The sequence below is a fragment of the Sceloporus occidentalis genome, unplaced genomic scaffold, assembly GCF_023333645.1.
Source record: "Sceloporus occidentalis isolate IW3139 unplaced genomic scaffold, rSceOcc1.0.p SCAF_23, whole genome shotgun sequence".
Taxonomy (NCBI): domain Eukaryota; kingdom Metazoa; phylum Chordata; class Lepidosauria; order Squamata; family Phrynosomatidae; genus Sceloporus; species Sceloporus occidentalis.
The window spans coordinates 2,588,481-2,614,439 of NW_028317003.1; the positions used below are offsets into that span (position 1 = coordinate 2,588,481).

Genomic DNA, 25,959 nt, shown 5'->3' on the forward strand with positions numbered 1-25,959 from the left:
AACCTAAAAAGGGTCATGGGCTCAGTAAGTATACAGTACAGATAAAAGCTTATTTTTTTTTTTTTTTTTTAGTTCTTATTCTTTATCATTTAGCTAGAATAAAGACTATTATGCGATAGAAGAGGAATAAAGTGATAACTCGCATTTTCAAGGGTGAGGTCGTGGGAACAGTTGTCCCATAAGCTACTCTGATTTGAATTTTCTTGGACACCACCAGAAACATTTCTGCTTCTCCTTTTGTTGATTGTCAGCACTGGGTTAGTGCGTAGAATGTTTTTTGTGTTGTTTTTTTTTCCCATTACTTCTATGTGAAGCCCTCTCCAGAACTCATTGTTTCCAACCACTTTCTTTGATGGCCTGTTCATCTTCTTAGTATAATATTGTGCCATTGTGATGTTTGGATGATGCAGGGTTAAATCCTTAAAGCAAATTGGGCATTACTGTCCTTTTAATACAGGGTCTCCACTACTCAAGGCCTCTGAACTCTGAACAGGATGGGCTTAGTTAATAGGGTGCCTCTAATGCTATACAGTGCATAAGTAATTTAAAATGACATCACCCCTAAACCTTTACACAAAGCCTGAAAACTATAATTTATTATTACTCATAGTGTGCACCTAACATCAAGTGAGGCACAAAATGTCCAATTATATTAAAATGTCATTCAACTTCCAGAGGAGGAGCGCTGAACAAAGTTTTAGAAACTGATGAATATTTTAAGCTAATCATGAGAAGAAAAGGCCATGGAGAAACGAGTGTAGCACCTGTTGTGTTACATCATTAGTATGCGTGAAGCTCACCTGTTCACCTTATTACCTGTGGAAACACAAGTGGAGAAGTCAGCACCTTGCAGAGTTTAGGGAGAGCTGTGGTTTTAACTCCCTCACATGACTATTTATTATAAAGAACCAACACTGGTAGTTTTTTCCCAGCTAGAATGACCAAAATGGCAATGACTAAGAAGTCCAATTCATTTAACTATACATTATACTGGGCTGTTCCTGGAGCGGAATTTCACTGGGTTGGTTCATCATGTATAGTGATTTTGAGGAGGTAAAACTGTCCTTCAAACTCTTAGTTTAGTTAATAAAAACCTAAGAAATCTCATAACCTTTTTTCCCATGTTTCAAGTATTCTTTAAATCCATTACTTCACCCAGCAAGATGAATGTAATTGTGACATAAAGAGTGGTATACATTACATAGAACTTTTAAAGGGCTGATAGTGGACTTTTGGAATGACCATTGTGACAAAGGTAAAGCTGTGTTCCATGAAAACACAGTTTTGTTGCAGTGTATATTATTATTGTGTGTCTGTGTAATATATATGAGTGCGTGTAGGCGTTGGGTTATTTACTAAAATGTGACATATTGGTAAGTTGTGGATGGCCTTGTAAACAGTGGGATGTTTGGTGATCAGGATCCCTGATCACTGATGTTCCCAATCAGCTCAACTTGACACATTCCTCCATGGTTTCCTTCCTCCCAGAGCCATGTGTCCTTAAAACGTGGAACGCTGGGATAACAGAGTGGTGTGGAGGGGGAGGCTGCAGCCGTGAAGACAAATACTCCTCTACTAGCATAGTACATACATGATAACAGACATATAAATATTTCATATGTTCCTGTCCAACACATCACCACATCCAACACAATGCAGGGTAGCAAGTGCTGGATTTGTGTCCTGGAAGCAATGCTGTCACCCTACCCCCATCCTGCATATGCATATTATTTTCAATTTACTTGTATCACCATACGTATGCACAATTGTTACGCAGATATATATATATATATATATATATATATATATATATATGTGTGTGTGTGTGTAAGGTTGTATTAATGGCCAATTAAATACTACATTCAATTTGTACAAAAGCCACTTCACTATTTATTATACAGCACTGATATGTGTCTCCAGCAAGAAGTTCTGAGCTGGCCCTGCACAATGCATTAAATGGTTAAGGAGACTTGAGCAATCACCACTGGTTTAACTATACATGATGCTGGGTCCACATAGCCTCATCCGGCAGCTCATCCTTCATAATGTAAAATGAAGTCAAAGAGCCAAAACCACAACTCTCCTGCCAACTCACTGTATTTATTATGCCTGGTAATACGTAATAATTGAAGTCATAAGCATCAGCTGTCAACATTGCCAAGCTTAAAAGGATATAAGATAGAAACTAAGAAATATCATGAAAATGCATTTTTAAGAAGTGTAGCTTTAACTAAGGTGCCTTCACCTGATCAGGTTGAAATTGCCCAGGTGTGGCAGGATTTAGCAGGAGTAAGAGAAGAGATATTAGTGTGTGTCCAAGTAAAAAATAACCCCAATATGTCAATTATGGAGCCAGTGGTTGATCTGACAGTAGGGGAGAACTGTGTTGATTTGGCAGAGGAAAAGCCACCAAAATGTCTTTTGATACCAGAGAATGAAATTGATAAGGCAGCTCCTGATGTACTGCCTGTGACCATTGAGCATCAAGAAAGGAAACCACCTGAGTTAGGTAAAGCATTTTTCATTTTTTGCACGGTGCCTCAGCGAAGGGTTAAAAAAGGATGTTTTTTTCCCCCCAAAATGTTTTCTATAATTTAATAAAGTGTTACAAAATGAATAACTATAGACAAAAGGAACTTCCAACACCCCAGGTCTCTTGAGTGTGCTAACATAGCAAAATATGTTTTGTTTTGTTTTAATGTTCAGACTTGTATATTTTAACTTATTTTTAATAGGGGGCATATATGGAATTTATCCTATATAACGCTATTAAAAACATTGCTGCCCTGCATAATAAATCTTTAAATTATCTTCCATTAAAGAGAGAGAATTATTCCTTTTATACCTCAAGTAAATATGAGCGCTGGACGAGTGGCTTCATTTACCAAAGTGTCCTCTTTGGGTTGCAGGCCCTTTTTCCTCCCCTGATCTTTATTGGCGCTCAAACAGTTTGGTTGGTATTAGTGTATTAATTCTTTATAGTCTTCAAAATTACAGTAGTGAGTCTATCCACACCCTCTAAATAATTGTGTCCCTTGCTGGCTATTGGAGATGTTGGAAAGTATAGGTTACATTTCTATTGTTCATGCACTTAGTAGCGTATGGTCCAATTGGTCTAATTAAATTGATTTCTCAGTTTTAAAGTTTTTGTACATTAGTTGGTTGTTTTCTACGTGGCTGTCTTGTGCATGTCTTACAGTTCCACCAAAACAAACTATAAAAACCTTACTGGAAAAGTTACATCATAAATATGCCATGAAGCCATGGACCGAAACCTTCAGACTTGTCCGGTACTGCTTGGTAAGAACTTGAATGAAGCTAATAAAGTCCGAGTTATCATGAACGGTTGTTTGGATAAAATATATTTAATGCTTTGTACATGTTAAAACATGGACTAAAGATTAATATCGTGCCTATGGGTATCCTGGATTTACTCATTCATGGCCAAGTGTATTTTGTAAGCTTAAGGCCCTGAGCCTTTTTGCCATTTTTTAGCAGGTTGGTTCAACACAAATTCTATATTGTGTATAATTCTATATTGCTTCTTTCAATATTTTTTTTTACCATCTTCATTCACAATATTCATTAGAAATAAAATATAAAAAGAAATGAGAAAACATTTGTTCCCTTTTTTTGCATAATAGATGGCTAGTGCTTTAAAAAATGTTTGGCAACACACCCTAGTACATGAAATATTTTTTTCCACATTACCGGTACTTTTGAGATGGTGGACAGCAAAGGGTTGTTTTTAAATTCAAATCTGGCTGTTTCAAATTTGCTGGACTGCTCTCTTCCGTGGTGAGCACCCCTGATGATGTCATAGTTTTTGCCTAAAATTGAGTCATAGAGGGGGATATAAAAAGTATATGATCCTTGCCTATCTCTTTCTATAAAAGGAGGAATAGACTAAATTGTCTATGCCACAGATCTCCGTTTTTAATATCTTTGTAAAGTAAATAAGTGACACAGGAAACTGAAACTGGTTTGGTTGATTGCCCCAAATGCCCAAGGCAAACTGAGCTTCACAACAGGTATTTTTTTTTTTTTTCTTGTATTGACTGACAAGCTTTTTTTGTGACATAATCACATTATCAACAATGAACTATTTGATTTCTAATTAGCACACTTACTATATTCCTTTAGGACAAGCCTGTTGGCAATTATTTAAAAGACACCCTAGATCACCCATTACTGAAGTGTCAGGGTATGCTCCAAGATGCTGTAAAAGGTGGGTATGGTAACATTGCTGATAGTGTGTGTGTGGGGGGTCCAGTCCCAGGTCCAGCTCCAGCCCTATAACCCAACATATCAAAAATATATTTCACATAATACTTTAAAAAGTTCAATAATCAATACTTGGTTTCAGGGCCTGACTGGCAATGATGGGGCAGACCTGGCACTTTAAGGCCAGTGGCTGCCTGAGGCTGTAAGTGCAGATGACGGCTGGATACCCACAGCCACACATGTGGTTTTTATGTTTAGGTAGCAAGCGGTTGGACATACCCAGAGGACAGCTGCACGTTGTAGCACCCAACCAGAAAAAGTCTAGTTTAAAAAAGAAAAATCTAATGTATGGTGTCCACCCAGGTTAGAAAATGGCAATAGATGGGTGGCTTATGCTGTTTTTCAGTAGTCCAAACGCTGTCATCTTGTAACACATAATTGTTCATGCCATATTATTGAAATATTTTGTTTCATGTACGGGTCATTTGTTTTTTCATGCATAGTGTTAAAACTTCCTATGGAAAAATAACTAAAATAAGATATGACAGCAATCATATTGAGAAGTTGAAAAAGGGGAAATGTTTCAAAGGTTTCAAAATGTTGTGCTGTTTTATTTTATTTTTTTTGTTTTTGTTTTTTCCCCCAATTAGCTGCGTATTAAAAGTGATATGTTGAACTATACCATCTGTAGTTTCTAGATTAAAGTAACTGCCTGGGTTAGTATCCCCCAGTGAAACACAACCAGCTTCATTGTATTGAATTTTACGTCATTACAGTAGGGTGTCTGTCTATGACTTCAAATTATTCTATCATTTTTCATGGTGGAATATGAGAATACTTTGATCAAAATATCCAAAAATGTATCTGAAATTCATGTCTTCCATTTCAGCAAAGTCCTTGTCTGCAATACTGACACGTATAGAGTCCATATCGAAGCAAAAGGGGTAAGTTATGGGGTTCTTTTAGTTAAATCTTGTCCATTCATGACATTTATACTAGGTAAGCTTAACACCAAGTAAATACACACAAGGAGAACATTGTAATCTGGACTTTTTCCCATTGCAAACCTCTTATTACATCACATTAAATCATTTATTCAACCGGAACGGAATGGGGTTGTACCCTCTCTGGTTCAATATACTACACGTTCATCAATTTATCCTTTGAAGATTTGCAAATATCTGAGACTCTGTAATTATACAGCTGTTGAGTCTAGCACACACACGTGCTTTTGTGTTTCAGTCCTCCTACCGCATTGCATTATATAATAAATCAGGATACCTATGCACTCTTGTGATTCTCCGAAATAAAATTGCACATTTTGTCAGGGCTTGGCCCCAACTCTTGTGTTCATGACAAGATGATTTATATAATCTACCCGAATCTCTGTGGTCTAATATATCTCAAAGGTATTAAGGCTGCGCTTCTATGTAGACTTCATAAATTAAACTATCTAGTCGAACGATTTGATGTCATGGCTAGGTAAATTTTGCTTTAAAACTGTATCCTATTCATACAAGAAAAAATAACATTTTGTTGCAAACCCTCACTTGTTAGTATTCTTGAGGTTCAGTGGCTAATTTGCAAAGTTTTAGAGCAAACCAGGCAGAAGACCTTGTTGCTGTTCCAAAATACTATCTAAGCATTATTCAAGCTCCGTTGAAAATAATGGCTTATAACTTGGGCTTAAAAGAGAGATGGATAATGGTTTTGGCGCATAACTTTCACAATCACTCGTCCATAGAAGAGTATAAAAAGATATCCTTTTTACGACTGAAAAGTCGTATTTATTAGGTATTCCTGGGTATTTGGAATATCGCATATGTACTTTTTATGTATAGTCTTATTGTGCAGAGATGTTGGTGAGATCCTACATAACTTGGCAACATTGTTGCAAGCAGAAGTCAAATTATTTTAATGTGACTTTTTTCCCCAATGAGGAGGCATTACACATTTTTGCCTTGAAGACTATTGGGGAATGACCCTTGCAATGCTGACCATTATTTATGTATCAATAGCATTATTCTTGTCCTCAAGAAATACATAAATATACTTGCACTACACTATTCTGTGTTGCATTGAAATGTTGCGCAATACTACATTTCACCTTACAATGAAAGGGTTGTATTTAGACTCCTCTGCACAAGCTTTTACCCCTAAGAGGGGGTTTGATTGAGGTTAAGACTTGTCTACGAATTCCTAAATAAAATTGTCTTCTAAAATGTATACATTTTTAACAGGGCCCTTTTGAATCCTTTAAGTACATTTGATTACATTAACTTTCATTACATATTATTATTATTATTATTATTATAGCAGTTGCCTAGTTTCTACTCCTTAGAACCAAAGTGGGCCAAATAGTTCCTATCTGCTGTCGCTTTAAGACACTCCTTGGTCTTGTCTTATATTCAGGATGGCTTTATGCCTATCACGAGTATGTTTAAATTGCTTACCAACAGTGGAAATAATACCTCTTTCTCTGACTTACAGGTTGGAGTCCCACCTTGCCCCCAATGGACGCATTTGCTACATTACTTCCGAAATGTTTTACATAGAAATTCAAGTAAAGAAGAGTGGAAAAGTAGAATTTGTAAAACTGGCGCACCATGGGGAGGCACCTAAGGTATTGTCGCGCATTAACTTTATATCGCATACTTATAAAGTCAACAATGTTTTTGTGTTTAGCATTCTGCTGTGTGTACTAAACATGCAACTGCACTATTCTTTGCCAGTACAAATGTTGCAGATCAATAAGCATGCAACCTCTAAAATTACAAAATAATCCCTTACACCCAATTTTAGACAACTTTCTGTCTTACCAAGTAACTAAAAAAAAACATTTGAACAATACTAAATAGTTTTACAAATAATTATATTATATTAAAGATTATATTAAAGATATTTTCATATTGGTAAAAACCAGTTCCCTGGTCCTTTTACATCCATTGAAAAATGCAAATATGTAAACAAAAATGATCCCAGTCTGGATCTGGATAAATGGTTGCATATAATATAGTAATCGTATAATAAAATAGCAATACAGTTAAAATGCTAATATCCAGAGTTGCTATTCTCCATTTTATAATATAAATTGTTGTCTTGGATGACAGTTCCACTTTTCAAAAAGCTGTTAATGAACTCATAAACCTCCATGGAGAGGGGCAGCGGCGGCATGATCGGTTCCATCGAAGACTTCTTGGAAAATAAATATTCTATTTTAAAGTCACAGTGTGGAAACAAATCCAACCTGCGTCACAGCAGTCTTAGTCTGTATCCTAGCTGCTCTATCTCACAATTTATCATTTCAATAATGGGCCTTGGTATGTTATTATTACCCTCTGAGAATCCCATTAAATGTATTTTTGATTGCCGCCACCTTTCAATGCAGTGAATGGGAGATTGTCTCAAATCAAACCTCAGCTTAAAACCTCAAATTAGTGGACAGGTTGCAGTGAATACAAATTCATACATTGAGTCATCTATCCATTTGTTTTAACCCGAGAGCTTTCAGACAGGAATGACTTACTCTAAAGGAAATGGAAATTACCAGTTGTGTATAACACAAGTCCAGGGGCGGGCTGGGCCGGGGGGCAGGGGGGCAATTGCCCCCCAGGCCGCCCGAAATCTAATCTAAACGGCCGCTGGGTGCTGATGCCGCCGGGCGGCGCTACTTTAATACTTTTTTTTTAAATTTAATATGGCAAGCAGGATCGGCTATTAAATGAAAAAAAAAAAAATAGTATTAAAGCAGCGCCGGCCGGCGGCATCAGCACCCAGCGGCCGTATGCGATGGCCGCCAAGTGATGGGAGCAGCGTGAGGGGTGAAAGCTCCGCCCCCTCGCACTCACCTTTCACCCCTCACGCTGCTCCAATCACTATGCGGCCATCAGATTGTTGGAATTCGAATCTAAACGGCCGCTGGGTGCTGATGCTGCCGGCCGGAGCTACTTTAATACTTTATTTATTTTTAACCCCTTAAGGACCGGGCTCATTTTTCGTTTTGTACCCTGTGGGACCGAGGCTGTTTTGACACTTTTGTGGTGCTTGTGTTCAGCTGTAATTTTCTCCTCACCCATTTAGTGTACCCACATAAGTTATATATTGTTTTTTTCAGGACAAGATGGGCTTTCTTCAGATACCATTATTTTGATCGTATCATCTTATTTACTATAAAAAAATTAAAAAAACATGGTGAAAAATTGAAAAAAAAACACATTTTATGACTTTTATTTGAAAAATCTTTTACTCGCCTAAAAAAGCAAGTAAAAAACTAGCTAAATAGATTCTACTACTTGTCCAGTTTAGAAATACCCAATGTTTTTATGTTTTTTTGCTGTTTTTTGTAAGTTATAGGGCAATAAGTACAAGCAGCGTTTTATGATTTCCAAATCTTTTTTAACAAATCTGGTCAGTCTGCCTCCATCTCCTCTTTGGAACATCTTTGAAGCCGGTTAACTCAATTTAACCCATTCAAACCATATATTTTTGAAAACTAGACACCCCAGGGTATTCCAAATGCTGTTATTTTAACCCTTTCCATGCACCAATTATACAACTACACTTTGTCAAACTTTGTAATAGTAATTTTTTTTATTTTTTTTTCCACACAAATTGTACTTTAGTTATAGATATACAGGTGCTGGTATATGTCACTGTCAAACAACACCCCAATGTGTGTTCAGGAACATCTCCTGAGTGCAGTGATACCCGACATGCATGGGTTTGTCGGGTTGTTTCAGATTTAAAATGCCACATTTGGGAAGTGCGCTTTTTTTCTCCATTTTGGTCAGTCTGTACCTATGCCCTATCTTTGAGCTAGGCCACTCCAATTTACCCCATCAGCCATTTTTTTTATATATTAGACACCCCTTGGGTATTTGAAGTGCTTTTATTTTAACTCTTTGTTGAGATTTTTGAGAAATTTTAGCACTTGCTCAAAATAATAAACTTTATTTTTTAATTTTATTTTATTTTTTTAATACTTTTTTTATATTTTTTTTTACACATTTTTCTGGTACTGGATGGTTCATCTAGTGACATCACTGCATAATAATTTTTAAATGTTAGCACATTTTTTTTTAATTTTTTTTTCCATTTTTTATTTATTTTTATTTTTTTTTGAATATTTTACTAATCACATAGTGATTAGAAAGCTGGGCTCCATTGACTTGCATGGTTGAATGCAGTACCTGTATTCAACCAGCAAGTGGAGCCAGTTCTCTAGAGGGTCTGGAGACCCTCTAGCGAACTTTTTCGTCTTTATTGTTTTATTTCCCGGGCCGCCGCCATCTTGCTTGATGGCGAAGATCACCGGCAGCGGCGGCTGTGACCGCTCTCCGGAGCGGTCACAGCCCACCCAGAGGTAAGTGTTTGGTGTCGCTGGATGCCTCCTGATCGAGGCATTCCAGCGACACCATTTAAGTTTAGGAGGCGATCGTTGATTGCCTCCTAAACGCTTTTAATACGGGCGTCCGCCGCCATACAATGTATGGCGGCTGTTGACGCCTCCGGGAGGGGCCAGACATGGCCCCCGATGCCGATCTCGGCCTTGCTGAATGCCTCGACATCGAGGCATTACAGTAACGCCGTTTAAGCGAAGAAAGTGATCGTTGATCACTTTCTAAGCTTATTTTACTTTTTGACGGTTCAGGACCGTCAAAGGTCATTTAGTGACCTTCATGTCATGACGGTCCTGAACCGGCAAAGGTCGCGAAGGGGTTAATATGGCAAGCCGATCCGGCATATTAAATAAATAAAAAAGGATTAAAGTAGCTCCAGCCGGTGGCATCAGCACCCAGCGGCCGTTTAGATAAGTTTTCCAGCAGTCTGACAGCCGCATAGTGATGGGAGCAGCGTGAGGGGTGAAAGGTGAGTGCGAGGGGGCGGAGCCACTTCACTTGACTTGCCCCTCCAGGCCTTAGGCTGCCAGCCCTCCCCTGCACAAGTCCTTTGTTAAAGGGGGGCTGACACATTTCGAAATATACAAAAAACAAAATACTGTCTGCGCTTCTCACCCTAATAAAGTTGGCAACAAATATATAAACATAATATAAATGAGAGGTTTTGGTTATATGAATTGGCCAAAGCATAATTAAGCTCACCCGCCACGTCAAGGCACACTCTCAATAGGGTGAGATCCTACTCTCACCTCCTACATAGTGGGCACACAAAGCAGTTTATACTGCTACCAAAACCAGATTAATGTGTTGGGGGAGGTGCAATTAAACCTCCTCCCATTTAACCCCTGGATAGCAAGCTGCAACCAGACTGATGAGGAGCCAACAACCTCAAATATGTGCAAACAGGGAAAAGAAAAAATGTCGGTGCGCTAAGCTAGTCTCAGGCTCAAATAATACAAATGTATAATATAAGGCCTACCAAACAGTGTGAGCATGCTGCAAATACAGTGTGTTGGCTGTACAATGTATACAAAAAACAAAATACTGTCTGCGCTTCTCACCCTAATAAAGTTGGCAACAAATATATAAACATAATATAAATGAGAGGTTTTGGTTATATGAATTGGCCAAAGCATAATTAAGCTCACCCGCCACGTCAAGGCACACTCTCAATAGGGTGAGATCCTACTCTCACCTCCTACATAGTGGGCACACAAAGCAGTTTATACTGCTACCAAAACCAGATTAATGTGTTGGGGGAGGTGCAATTAAACCTCCTCCCATTTCGAAATATACCAGTTCTTACACCCTTATTTAAACTTACATTGTATCATTAAATATTAAAATGTTGTATAGGCTGTGAGAAATGCTGCCTGGTGACATGGTTTAACCCGTTCGTGACAACGGCTGATTTTATTTTTTGTACCCGTTCGTGACAATGGCTGTTTTAACATTTCTGCGTTGCTGTTTAGCTGTAATTTTATTACCCCCCCCCCCCACAAACCCTTTACAACTGCATAGCTTCTATCGTTATATACTGGCACAGACATTGAAGGTGGTACAGCATTACTGTTATCATTATATACTGAGGCAGACATTGACGGCGGTACAGCATTACACCTATTACTATATACTGAGGCAGACAATGATGGGGGTATAGCATAACACATATCACTATATACTGAGGCCGACATTGACGGTGGTACAGCGTAATCCCTATCACTATACATTGAGCCTGACACTGATAATAGTGCAGCATAACTCCTATCACTAAACATTGATGTGGTATAGGCCTACCACTTCATTGTCTGGCTTAGGGATGCACCAGACGGTTTCTGGACTGAAACCGAAAATCCAGCATTTACCTGTCCGAAACCAAATATGGCCCCCCCACCATAAAAAAAATCTCATACTTTTTTAATTAAAGTAAGCAAAATAGGACAAAAAAATCAATAACAATAACAATATTAATATTAACAGCAATCACACTCAGCCAGCTAGTACATGCTGGAATCTGGGTATGCCTGGGCATGATAGGAGTGTAATTGCTGTTAATTTATATTATATATATATATATATATAAATATTGTTATTGTTCACTGGAGGCATAGAATCAGACATACAAATCCCGTACAATAATAATGTATGGAAACATAGCAAGAGAAACAACTACAGGCATAGATGAAAGGTTGCACAACCCAAAGCCAGCTCTGGCGTCCACACTGCCCACATAGAACCTGACCAGCACCCGGATTACACACACAGGATTTACCATCTTTGTCTCCAAACAGCCCGGCCTGTGCCATCTTTGTCCCATAAACACCCTGCCTGTGTCATCTTGGTCTCCAAGGCTCAAACATCCTGCTTGTGCCATCTTTGCCTTTCCACAAATCAATTATACATCTATCATACACACAAACACTTTAACAGTCACTCACTAATTCACACTTTCATTCACATAATTAATTCACACAATCATTTATTCTCTCTCATTCACACATTTACACATTCATTAATGTATTCTCACAAACTCATTAATTATCTCCCTCATTCAGACAATTCATCCACACATTCATTCATTCTCACTATCTACCTTTCCCCCTTTTCTACCCCTTCTCACTATCTACCCTCCCTCTCCCTCCCTCCTCACTATCTACCCCCCTCCCTCCTCACTATCTACCCCCTCTCCCTTTGTAGTTAAAGGTTTTGGACTTACCATCCAGAAGTCCCACGGTGGGAGCACGACGCCTCAGTCTTCCTGCTCTGCCGCTGCTTCCTGCTCTGCCGCTGCGCTGCTTGACTGCTGAAATATGATGTCATATTTCGGCGCGCAGCATGACATGCCGGCACCGCGACGGAGTTAGAGGCCTCGCGAAGGAGACTGAGGGGCGCCGTAAAAAAATGACGAGGCTGCCGGGGATTCGGGACATGTGGTCACCGTAGCCCGTGGCACCCCCCTGATGCTAATACTCTCTGCCACCATACACTTACATACTCAGAGCTGCTCTACAACTTCAAAGTCATGTAACAAGCATGTTACATGATCTCACTGGGCACCTTGGTTACTGGGTATGCCTGGGTGCTACGCACCTGCCTTACCACACCACTGGCCCAGTCATTATTCTAAAACCCTCCTATGTCTTACATCACAGGAATCTGACGTCCTACAGCCACCCCTAGTCCCTTTAAACGAGAAGACCTTTCCATGATTTCAGAAATTGGCAGGATTTTATGTCTACAAGAGTGGTATTAAGCATTTAGTAAAGCTGGGAAAATGTGTAGGTGGAACAGCAGCTTTGACTGTTGTTAAACATATAATCATATCTAGGAATCTACATCTGAACGAATCCCTGCTTTCCCGCAGGTTCCATTTACTCTCTTCCCATTCCCTATTCTTTAATGTCCTTAAAACTTCCGGCAAGAAGCCCATTAGGACATTTAGGTAGGTCCTGAGCTTGTAGCAGGGACTTTTTTTCCTGACGCTACACAGGAGATCTAATGATAGCCTGGGCTCTTGGCTGCCATGTGTAGTGGCACTCCTTGCGAGCACCGGTACACTGTCATTCAAGGAATGCATGATCGGGCATTCTCTTCTGATAAGTTCCCTTGAGAACTTCCCAGAAGCTCCCTTGAGAACAGTAGAGCCTCAGCAAAGTCTTTCTAGACCTGGCTCAGCTCTCCCATTGCTCCCACTGCTGGCTAATTGCAATTATTACAATCAGCAATGGAGGGCTATAGGACCCTGCTTGCTGATCACAGTGATGACTGGAATGCAGATTGCAAGCCAGGGCTTCTCACCCAACATCAGTGCCTGTCCTGAAACAGATAAGAGTGATACAAAGCACTTATCTCATGATAATCAAACTATTTGTATTGCAGCAACCCAGACCTGTGTGCAAACCAATATAAATAGTTGCTGCACAACTATTAATGTACGGTAATAAGAATATTAACATGGAATAAAATAAACACTAAGATGTTAGCAATATTTTGTTCTGATGATATCGGGGAAAACTCATGTACATGTAGGTGCCTGCATACTTTTGGTCATATTGCATATTATTCCAATAGACAAGCCTGGACTGGCCATCTGGCACACAAGAGAAATGTACAGTGCAGCCGCACATATCCAGCCTTAACATTTGAGGGCTGCCCCATCATCACCAGGCTGGCCCTGCCAGTGGAAAGCAACAAGAGCAACAAATAAGCAATTTATCCCCTTAAGGACCGGGCTAATTTTTCGTTTTGTACCCTGTGGGACCGAGGCTGTTTTGACACTTTTGTGGTGCTTGTGTTCAGCTGTAATTTTCTCCTCACCCATTTAGTGTACCCACATAAGTTATATATTGTTTTTTTCAGGACAAGATGGGCTTTCTTCAGATACCATTATTTTGATCGTATCATCTTATTTACTATAAAAAAAATAAAAAAAACATGGTGCAAAATTGAAAAAAAAACACATTTTATGACTTTTATTTGAAAAATCTTTTACTCACCTAAAAAAGCAAGTAAAAAAACTAGCTAAATAGATTCTACTACTTGTCCTGAGTTTAGAAACACCCAATGTTTTTATGTTTTTTTGCTGTTTTTTGTAAGTTATAGGGCAATAAGTACAAGCAGCGTTTTATGATTTCCAAATCTTTTTTAACAAATCTGGTCAGTCTGCCTCCATCTCCTCTTTGGAACATCTTTGAAGCCAGTTAACTCAATTTAACCCATTCAAACCATATATTTTTGAAAACTAGACACCCCAGGGTATTCCAAATGCTGTTATTTTAACCCTTTCCATGCACCAATTATACAACTACACTTTGTCAAACTTTGTAATAGTAATTTTTTTTATTTTTTTTTCCACACAAATTGTACTTTAGTTATAGATATACAGGTGCTGGTATATGTCACTGTCAAACAACACCCCAATATGTGTTCAGCAACATCTCCTGAGTACAGCGATACCCCACATGCATGGGTTCGTCAGATTGTTTGGCTGGTAAAAGGCTACTTTTGGGGCATGCGTAATTCAGGTGGTCATTTGGTCATTGTGCCTCCCTCTCCTCTTTGGAATATCTTTGAAGCCGGTTAACTCAATTTAACCCATTCAAACCATATATTTTTGAAAACTAGACACCCCAGGGTATTCCAAATGCTGTTATTTTAACCCTTTCCATGCACCAATTATAGAACTACACTTTGTCAAACTTTGTAATAGTAATTTTTTTTAATTTTTTTTCACACAAATTGTACTTTAGTTATAGATATACAGGTCCTGGTATATGCCACTGTCAAACAACACGCCAATGTGTGTTCAGGAACATCTCCTGAGTGCAGTGATACCCGACATGCATGGGTTTGTCGGGTTGTTTCAGATTTAAAATGCCACATTTGGGAAGTGCGCTTTTTTTTCTCCATTTTGGTCAGTCTGTACCTATGCCCTATCTTTGAGCTAGGCCACTCCAATTTACCCCATCAGCCATTTTTTTTATATATTAGACACCCCTTGGGTATTTGAAGTGCTTTTATTTTAACTCTTTGTTGAGATTTTTGAGAAATTTTAGCACTTGCTCAAAATAATAAACTTTATTTTTTAATTTTATTTTTTTAATACTTTTTTTATATTTTTTTTTTACACATTTTGCTGGTACTGGATGGTTCATCTAGTGACATCACTGCATAATTATTTTTAAATGTTAGCACATTTTTTTTTAAATTTTTTTTTCCAGTTTTTATTTTATTTTTTTTGAATATTTTACTAATCACATAGTGATTAGAAAGCTGGGCTCCATTGACTTGCATGGTTGAATGCAGTACCTGTATTCAACCAGCAAGTGGAGCCAGTTCTCTAGAGGGTCTGGAGACCCTCTAGCGAACTTTTTCGTCTTTATTGTTTTATTTCCCGGGCCGCCACCATCTTGCTTGATGGCGAAGATCACCGGCAGCGGCGGCTGTGACCGCTCTCCGGAGCGGTCACAGCCCACCCATAGGTAAGTGTTTGGTGTCGCTGGATGCCTCCTGATCGAGGCATTCCAGCGACACCATTTAAGTTTAGGAGGCGATCGTTGATCGCCTCCTAAACGCTTTTAAAACGGGCGTCCGCCGCCATACAATGTATGGCGGCTGTTGACGCCCCGGGGAGGGGCCAGACATGGCCCCCGATGCCGATCTCGGCCTTGCTGAATGCCTCGACATCGAGGCATTGCAGCAAGGCCGTTTAAGCGAAGAAAGTGATCCTTGATCACTTTCTAAGCTTATTTAATTTTTTGACGGTTCAGGACCGTCAAAGGTCATTTAGTGACCTTCTTGTTATGACGGTCCTGAACCGGCAAAGGTCGCGAAGGGGTTAAAGAGACTTTTACAGTATCTTGGCCAAAACAAAAGAAAATAGTGAGTTAATGCGAAATCTGTTCAAGCAATTACTAAATTAATTTTGAAAGTTATAGAATATATTTTGAATTGAACTATTTATTTCAATAATTACAAATTTCACCAGATAGCAAATGTAGTATGCAAATTTTACTTGCAAATCTTATCGTGATGATAATTGTGTATTTTTATTTTTTTATTGCTTCTAGAACTGCAGGGAACTGCTCCAGTTTCTCAGGTATAATAAGGGACTGAGGTCCTTGCATATTTTATTAATTTGTTAAACATGTAAATCAAAAGCCATAGTGAAATGGAAGGGACTAATATGTATACTATATAAACCATATGTGCCCCCAGACAGCTTGCCTGTGCCATCTTTGTCCCCAAACGGCCTGCCTGTGTCTCTGTTTACACCACTTACCTGTAGGAGTGTTGTGTCTTTATGCTTCCGTGGTGTGTGCAGACTGATTTAGCATGGAGGAAGTGGAAATGATGTCACTTCCTGCCTGTTGGATCAGTCTGCCACAGTGTGTAGGCAGAGAGTGTATTACCCGCACCTGGTGGCTTTAAAGGGGTGGAGAAGTGGTCAAAGGGGTCACCCTAGAGCGACAAAGATAATATAGGGGATTTCTCGTAGAAATACTATACAGTAGCATCGGAAAGGTTTTTTTTTTTGAAGAAGAAGAAGAATACGTTGTTTCTGTGCATTTTCCATAAACATGCTTTCCTTTCAGTGAAGAAAATATGGTTTTATCATTCTGTTCTATAGAATAAAGGATTTTGAGAGTTTCGGGACGAACCTAGAAGGGCTTTTAAATTTATACAACATTCCCGGAAATAGGTATTTAATATATTTATAATGTTGGGGTTTTTTTTTTTGTTTTTTTTCTTTACATTAACGGCACCTGTGTGCTGCCTCCCTTTTTTTGTTTTTCTGTCTCCAGTGAAACAAAAGCTAAAGTATACCTTGCCTTGCAGTCCCTGGAAGCAGATTTGTATACCATGCTCAATATGGGAAGGTAACATAATTTGTCTCTTTGCTACATATCTTAAAAAGTGGGTTACTAGCATGATGTAATAGAGACAACAGTATGTGCTATCATAGTCACAACAGCAGATCACTGTGATACAACCAGGGGAAGGGCTGACACCTTCTGGCTTGTGAGGCAAGCAACACCAAGGTTTTTTTTTTTTGTTTTTCTCCTCACCCTGTTACTAACACACAGTAACACAAAACACTATACATGGAGACTGTTTTCACTTCTACCACTGGGTCACATAACACAACACAGAGCTCCTTCCTCTACTTGCGGGCTGGCCCAATTTGGAGTGGCACTGTTGAAGAATTTGTACGGACGTTCGGGCCAGTCCACCTCTGGACCGAGTCAGTAGTCACTCTGTTTACCCAAAATGACACCAGAAACAGGCATATTTATTCACTAAAGTTAAAGGTTCCTCCTGCAAGAAGGGCTGAGCAGGCCCTGCATAATGTGTAGTTCAATCAGAATTCTCATTAATTTAGTTATTGGTTATGCAAGGCCGGCAAACAAAGAGCACAAATTCTCTGGGATTGACCCTTCATAACACATAATGTAGTTGAAGACCATGTACCAGGAGATGTGAATATATTTTCTATCCAATTCCCTCTTGTAATCTTTTAATAGTCAAATAGTTAGCAAGGCCATCATTTTTTGGCTTTTCTCTTTAGCCAGACAGAATTTTATTTAAGCATAAATGGATAATAAATGTGACAAAAAATACTTTCTTTTATTAGGCTTAACTCTAATAAGGACAGAGTGACTGCAATTCTACATGGACCAGTTGGTCACATCACTGCCAGAAATGGAGGTGAAAATCTAATTGTATAGCTTCATTCTATGAAATGGATCCTATTCTGATTGGATCGTGTAACTAGAATTAGATCTAGATTTTAGAAATGTAAACTAAACTGTCGTGTTTACATAAATATCTTGCTAAAATCTGTGATCCCTAAAGGAGCAGGCATATGGATTCTCGCAACCACACCAAACTCTTAATGAGTCTAATCTATAACTGTTATTACATTTGCATTGAAAAGGAGAAGTTGAAAATCTCATTAGAAAGTAGTGTAAGAAAGTAGCTTTTCATTGGCCATCCAATCTAGCACATGTAGATTTCATACCAATGGTTATACCGAACGCCTAGAACAATAAAGATAAAGTTGGGAATATGGAGGTCAGTATGTTATGGGCAAAATATTTGAAGGAACAGTAAAGTGAATATTAAACCTTGTATAAAGAACAAAGATGTGGTCCAATCTCTTCATATCTGCTTCATGTTTACGCTCAAAAATGATTCTTTATAAATTTGCACAGATCTGACATACATTTTATATGTGTATGCATTATTCTGTAAATGTCAGTGGTGTCATGTCCTGAAGTCCCAATATGTTTGTGTTTGTCTGCTCTTGTATAATAGTTCAAACAGTAAGGCGCGCAAACAAACAAATAAAACGGCAAATCTTTGAGTTTTACTTGGTTGGCAGAGAATGGAGTGGAAACTGCTTAAATATAAATATATATATATATATATATATATTTATTTTTCTTAAACATACATAAACTGTTTTATGGTTTGGGTGATCTTTTTTTTTTTTTTTTTTTTGCAATCATTATTATATAACACAAACCCCAGTAGAATTATTGTATCTCATATTTATTTTTCTCTCCAGGGACCCCATTGAATATAGAGTATTATATTTCTGCATCTCAAATCTTGGAAGAAAAGCTTAAACCAGGTACACATCATTTACTTTCATCTTTTTTGTTTGTTTTAGCATCTTGCTAATTGTGATTCCTATCCCTTTTTAAGTCTTTAATGTAGCAGTAGCCTTTCTTAATGTGGTTTGTTCGATTCTCTTCTCCAGGAACCTGCATAGTAGGTGCTGCAACATCTGTAACTGTCACGGGTACAAAAAACTATTACCATCTTCCAGTCTCTCCACTAATAAATGAGTCTCAGCAAGAAGGTAGAAGGTACCTCCAAAAAAGTAGTTTGCATTAAAGAGCATAGGATGGCTTGAATGTCCCTTTAGTAAAGTTCTCATAAGTGTAGACCATGCCTAATGTTGCATACTAACTTTGCTTTGTGTTTTTATGTGTTTATTTTAGCATTCCTGTATTTACAGCTCTTACTGATGACTTGAATCTAGCCTTGCCCGCTTGCTTCTTCCTAATGTTCTCGGAGCCTGTACCATTAACTTTGTCTTTTATTCATATGATCCAGAACATAACAGGTATAAAATTGATTTACGGGGAGGGCAAATGGTATACGTAAAGTAATCGCTTAACACATTAAATACCAGACGGCACAGAGATCATTTTTGTAATGTTTCTGTCACCTGAACCATAGTAGGATTATACACAGGCTTAATGATTGTCTCGTTAATGCTCATATTAAAAAATCTGCAGTGAGCCTCGTTCAGTTAGATGCTAATTGGCCAATTCTTTAGTTTTTCTTTAAGCTTACTATATGTTTTCTTTATTCCAACGTGTCCTCTGGTGTAGTTGGAGCAACACTTCCTATGAAAATGTCTTTCTCCCCATTCCTGATCAAGCAGACAGTGTAGTGAAGTATGTTTTCCTTGCATGCGTAAGTTGGGCCTCCATTATTTTAAATGGGAGCTTAGCTGGTATACAGCAAGTTGAGTTGACAACTGTGTGTCTGCCGGATGTATACTTAAGTACACCAGAAGCAAACAAGGGAATTAAAAATTACATTCCTTTTTTAATACATTTTCATGCAGTAAAATAAACAGGAGACCATGAAAATAGACTCCAGTGTATGTTTTACATGGTGAGCCCCTTTTAAGATTTTGTTTATTTAACTACTCTTGGAGAGATACTTGGTTAGAAGTTCTACTATTTCAGTTGTCCTTAACAGTAACTTACCACTAGACATAAAACCAAAACTTTGTTGTTCCCATGTTTTGGCCCTATTTTTGATTATTTCTGAAAAGGTTTGGTCAACAGTAAAGCCAGTTATGGCATCATAAACAATGTTGATAGTAGAAATTTATACTCTACAGAGTAGGAGAAACAATACATTTCAATACTTTTTTGTGTGTTTTCTTCCTTAAAGCTTTTCAAAGTGTTCCATTTCTGTGAAATACAGCCACATAGAACCGCATACATTGTATTATATATAAAATAATAATCAGTTCTATTTTAAATATTATTTCTTAGTAGGTATTGCAAAAAAGAATGAACACACTTTGTTTTGAAGGGCTTTCAGTTTTTGGATTAAGGCAGTCTCCATTACATGAGCTCCTCATTCAGATGACAACCACAACCAGTGGAGCTCAGGAAGTTTGTAAAGAGCCCAGGTTTATAAAGGTATATTGTGAGCACATGACATCTTGGTGTTTGTGAAGGGTACATGCTTAACTGCACTTATAATGTGCACGTTTGTTTAAATGAACGTACAGTCTGACCTAAATTTTGTCGTGGGTAAAGCAAGATACATGGGATACATATGAACAGGACATGGTTCCTTTAGGGATTTGTAATGGTTGGTGGAAAGTCTGGTTACTTTTGCAGTAGGAGAGAATTACATATAGTATCAGGGAGTCTTGGTGAATAATTACAAATTTTGGTTTGTTAAAAAATCCTTGTTTTGTTAGTCTGTTCCAGATAGCATGGATCAGTGCTACTATATATACTCCAGCACGGAAGAGTGTGCCTTAATGGGTGCCTCGGTTAATAAAATACCTTTCACTCATCCAAGTCATGTACCTCAAATCCTGGAATTGCTTCGGCAACAGGCTGCCTACAATGCTCTTGTATGTAGCTGTATATCCAACAACAGAAAAACCAAAGGTAAATATGAAATGACCACATAATACCTTGGCATGTGCCATGAAAATAACTTTGCTATAGTAAACTTTTCCTGGCAATGTCCTTCCCGTACGGCTAATGTGGTGGGGGGACTGAATGAATGAAGATCTGTGCTGGAAGTAACTATAAAGTAATAAAGTTTGTGTCTACCCTGTGTCAGCTTGAAATTAACATTGAACTGTTTTCATTACCACTTCATCACATATGTAAATCAATTAAATTACGGTAATTGATAAATTAAAAAAACAATGTAAAAAAAAAAAGACTGTTTTAGATATGTAGTTTAGTTCACCTTATGTATTCACTAAGTAATCTGAGTTTAAAGGCAGCTTGTAGCAGTGGTAGCTTTGTTTCTTGCCCTGTAGTTCTCTCCATTCACCTTACCTCTCCTCTACTAAGGCTCCCTAGACCAATCAAAAACAATCAGTGACTTAATAGGGGAGAGAGGTTAATGGGGATGAATAATCATGCAGTGCTTATACCATGAACGTTTCCCATGATGTAAATGTAAATTATATGTAACAGGTGTATATATAGGATGTCCTTAAAGAAACACCATTATACAGGTTTTTACCTAGTGTATAAAATGAGCATATAATTTTAAATATCTGCACATGTACCTATGTTGGAAGGCTAGATCTTATGGATCTTTTGCGCACGTAAGTTAACTTACTACCGCCATTCATCAGAAGCCTTTGTCTTACCAAACAGTTATAGTGTAGGGAGTCTGGAGGAGATAACATTCAGGTTTTTGTGACTTTCATTTTAGTTCAAGGGGCTTGTTCTGTTCATCCTAGCATTCCAGATTTCATCAAAATCAATCCACTCTAGAAAGCATATAGAGGCTATTAGTTGCTAAAATATCCAAATATATAATACTCATTTATTCAGCATCAAAGAATTCCTCCATTCCCCCAAAAACTGATGGTGCCAGTCAGGCCTGGGACAAAAAATAGGCCCGGGCTTTTCAGACTGAGCATCCTATTTTTATGAAAAAACATATGTACATACACATACATAATACTTGGTCATTCAACATGGGAAGCCTGAAGCCACAATTTAGTGCGACTAATCCTTGAAATAAATATTATAGAGTAAATAACACAATACCTTATCTTTTCCACTAAATGATTTCAGGGCCTTGAATATTTTGTCCCCTAAAGTCACTACAAATTCAGGAGAGCGTTTTATCTCTGGATAAGTAAAAATCAAATAGTTCCTACTGTAAATTAAGTGCCAGGAAACAGATGACCAAACACACACACACCAGGACAGGCTTTTCCACACCGATACCCAAACACACACCAGGACAGGCTCTGCCACACCGACATCCAAACACACACACCAGGACAGGCTCTGCCACACCGACATCCAAACACACACACCAGGACAGTTAAAAAAGAAAAAATGGTTCAGCACTCAACTCCCAGGAAGCTGGTAGCTAGCAGGAAAAAAGGGACAGCATAAACCCTCTTGAAGTATACGAACGCAGAAAAGAATCCCAGCACTCCAATCAGCTTCCAATCCTTAGGTTGCTTTATTCAGAGAAAGAAAAACAAAAAAAGTAACGTTTCGGCCAAACGGGGCCTTTCGAGCTTGACAAAGGCCCTGTTTGACCAAAATGTTGCTTTTTTTATTTTGCTCTGCCACACCGACACCCACACATCAGGACAGGCTCTGTCACACCGACACCCAAACACACACACCAGGACAGGCTGTGTCACACCGACACCCAAACACACGCACACCAGGACAGGCTCTGTCACACCAACACCCATACACAAACACTCACCAGGACAGGCTCTGTCACACCAACACCCATACACTCACCAGGACAGGCTCTGTCACACCAACACCCCTTCACAAACACTCACCAGGACAGGCTCTGTCACATCAACATCCAAACACACACACACCAGGACAGGCTCTGTCACACCGACACCCATACACACACACGCACAGCAGGACAGGCTCTGTCACACCAACACCCATACACAAACACTCACCAGGACAGGCTCTGCTACACTGACACCCACGCACAAACACCAGGACAGGCTCTGCCACACTGAGACCCGCATCCGGAGGGTTTCCACGGACGGTTTCACTTTATTGATTTATGTGATGGTCGCTGCCCCCAAAACAGCCTGCCCCTGGCATCTTTGCCCCCCCCTTACACATCCATGCTATCACACACACATTCATTCACTTGTTCACAAATATTTATTCACTAATTCAGATAATCATTCACTCATTCAGATATTCATTCATTGATACTCATTAATTCCCTCAGATACTCATTTACCTATACTCATTCACAAACATTCATTCACTCCTTCTGATACTCATTAATTCACTCACTCACTCTCACATACTCCGTCATACAGGCTCCCTCATCCCCTTACCTGAACTGATGATGTACGCGACGCTGGCAGACTTCCGCGGACAACCTGTTCTACTGCACAGAGGAAGCAGACGCGCAGCAGGGTCATGTGACGTACGTAACGTGACTCTGTTGGATTCCTGCGTCCCCCTGGCGGTAGAAGAGATGCTGCTCGCGCGCGTCTGCCAGGTAAGTAGTGGCGGGCCCGGTCGCAGTTGCTGCGGGCTTAAGGGGCAGGTGCCCCTTTTGCTCTGCGTTAAGGACGGCCGCATAGGCCCAGTCAGTCCAGTCCTGACTGGGCCTATTTTAAGGTAGGGGCCTGGAGCTGCAGCTCCATCAGCCCCTATGTCAATCCGGCAAATGCCCGGTGGGCCCGATGGCCAGTCCGGGCCTGGTGCCAGTCTCTATGCGTTATCTACTGATTGAAAGCTGGTGAGCTTCCTGAAGATTGGGATCAACCTATTGGGTTTGAGACATCTAATCTAGCATTATCTTCTCTTATCTCCTCCTTAATGTCTCTTATCTCTTCAGACAGTGGTGATTTGCTTCACTTTGAAGTCTTGTTGCAATTGGACTCTAGAATCTCCATTTCATTCCAGCATCCTACAGGTTCCAGTCTTTGCTGTGGTATGTATTTAACATGGGGGCTTCTAACCATTTATATGCTTAAGATCTTGCACTCATTAAATCATAGTTTATGCCTTTTCTTTCCACATAATTTGCACCGTGTGTCATCTCCATAGTCTACACATATTCAGCACATGCACACCTTCAAACTGTAGCTCAACCTTGCCCTGCAAGTTTGCATGGAAAATCAGCTCTCTCCTCTAACCACCCAGCACATTGTGCCCACCCTCCACATGTAGTATAGGACCCTATTTCCTTTTTATTCTGGGGCTATGCAGGTGAAACCAGACAGGTGGCAACCCAAATTCCAATAATTGTGCATAAGAAAAATACAAAAGGCGCTGAAGTGTCGCTTTTGCATAAAAGATAGTGGTGGACTTTTGAATGGTTGCATTCAAGCTGCCACAAGAAAAGGGCCAGTTATGGATTTCAGTCATTGTGCTACTACACTGTTTACTCATATTTTTTTTAAAAGTAAAAATCAATGTTTTTTTTGTGTCTTTATGCAGTTTCCATTGATGTGAATTCCAGGCAATTAAGAAGCAATATCTATACAAGCACATTAGATCCTCCTTTTCCATGTAGCTCAGAATTCATTACTCAAGTTATGGAACGGTAATCTGACATATTGAATTCTCTGGTTTGGTAATGTCACTATTGTGACTGCCAGTTGCACACACTCACTGCAGGTGATGTCTGAATGCACTGCTTTTGCTGAACTACCAGCACATTAGGTTAGGAAGAACTTTTAGGTATGTATGTGTGAAGGGTCAGGTTTACCCTACTGATCTTGTACAACATATTGACCCTTCTCTCATGACTGCAGGCCACTAGAGTCCCTTGATGTCTCCGACTCATTGAACTGATCAGCTGTGAGTTTCACCACCTGAAGGAATCTAGCATTAATTGGGACAAGTTCTACCTACAAAAAGGGTTCCTAAATTAACACCCAATTGGAAACAAAAAATATCAGTTTACAATCCTATGCAAATAGTGCATTTACAGTACCTAAATTCATGGAGGAGTGAGTTTAATCTGTAGTCAATATATCTTAAATATTAGCACAATGTAAAACTAAACAAAATTGCTGTATGTTGTAACACATACAATCATCCTGTAAATGAAAGCAGATGGAAGGGCTGTCCAATTTTTGACCCTAAACAGATATCCAAGAGTATCATTCAATTGATTCACACTGTAGAAGACCTACATGGTACCATGCATACTGCAATAAATCCAAGTAGTAGTAGAGATGTGAAACACATAGCTGTGACAAGGTAGACGAGTTACATTCATTTATTGTAAATGTGCATATTAAAACATCCAACTAATTTTTCCCTCAAATGTTTGATCTTTTTGATGCAGGAAAGCATCTTAACAGACACTTCTATCTTTCAGCTGCATGTCCATACCCATTACTATGAGAACTATTTTCAAGAGGGCCGAGAAGGAGAAGACGTCTCAGGAAATGACAATTTCAGAAGGTTTAATAGAGAGCTCCCAGTGTATGCCTAATGTAGTACAACATGGCAGACCACAAGAGATCCAATCAAGCTTTGAAAATAACAACCTATGTGTCTCATTACCTAACACAACCCATAATGGGGATAATTCAATGCCAGATTGCAAAAGGGCAATGGAGTCAAACACGCAAAAATTTAGTTCTACAAATGTTCATGATACAAACTTTAGCACTGGACATGTAGATGCTATTGTGGCAGAAACATACTCTACCATAGCCGAACACTCATCTGCTGTCATTATTCCTAAACAAGATTCTGTAACTGTACAAGATCTTAGTCCTATCCCCACTGAACACCCAAGTCATTTGATGGCAGAAGGCCTTAGTCCTATCATGGCAGAAGACCACAACTTTGTTTTACGAGAAGACCACAGCCCTATGATTACAGAGGAACAAAATTCCAGTGTTGCTGAAAAGCTTAGTTCAAGCTTCGCAGAAGAACCAAGCTCAAGCTTTACTGGAGAACTCAGCTCGAGCATCACAGAAGAGCTCAGCTTAAGTGTCACAGGATTAATGGCGCCAGGCTCAGTTCCAGAAAATGAAACCAATGACTTCTATGAAATAAAATTATGA

The 25,959-nt window shown here is 39.1% G+C and overlaps 1 protein-coding gene across 1 annotated transcript; it reads left to right on the plus strand.

Annotated features, from left to right (window-relative positions):
- Nucleotides 1-2,346: 2,346 nt before the first annotated feature.
- LOC149300683 (mediator of RNA polymerase II transcription subunit 1-like) lies at nucleotides 2,347-25,959 on the plus strand. The gene is made up of 16 exons (XM_089484750.1): nucleotides 2,347-2,509; nucleotides 3,200-3,300; nucleotides 4,144-4,228; nucleotides 5,114-5,168; nucleotides 6,715-6,847; nucleotides 16,193-16,221; nucleotides 16,753-16,824; nucleotides 16,928-17,002; nucleotides 17,758-17,831; nucleotides 18,694-18,759; nucleotides 18,889-18,997; nucleotides 19,133-19,257; nucleotides 20,247-20,356; nucleotides 23,769-23,864; nucleotides 25,230-25,369; nucleotides 25,557-25,959. The coding sequence occupies exons 1-16, from the start codon at nucleotides 2,347-2,349 to the stop codon at nucleotides 25,957-25,959; spliced, it is 1,836 nt and encodes a 611-aa protein (XP_089340876.1).

Bases quoted from the DNA above. Each gene is read 5' to 3' on its own strand.
- LOC149300683 (XM_089484750.1), top strand. From the start codon at position 2,347: ATGGAGCCAGTGGTTGATCTGACAGTAGGGGAGAACTGTGTTGATTTG. The intron at 4,229-5,113 runs GTGGGTATGGTA...CTTCCATTTCAG, and splicing joins GCTCCAAGATGCTGTAAAAG to CAAAGTCCTTGTCTGCAATA. The intron at 18,760-18,888 runs GTACACATCATT...TCTCTTCTCCAG, and splicing joins GGAAGAAAAGCTTAAACCAG to GAACCTGCATAGTAGGTGCT.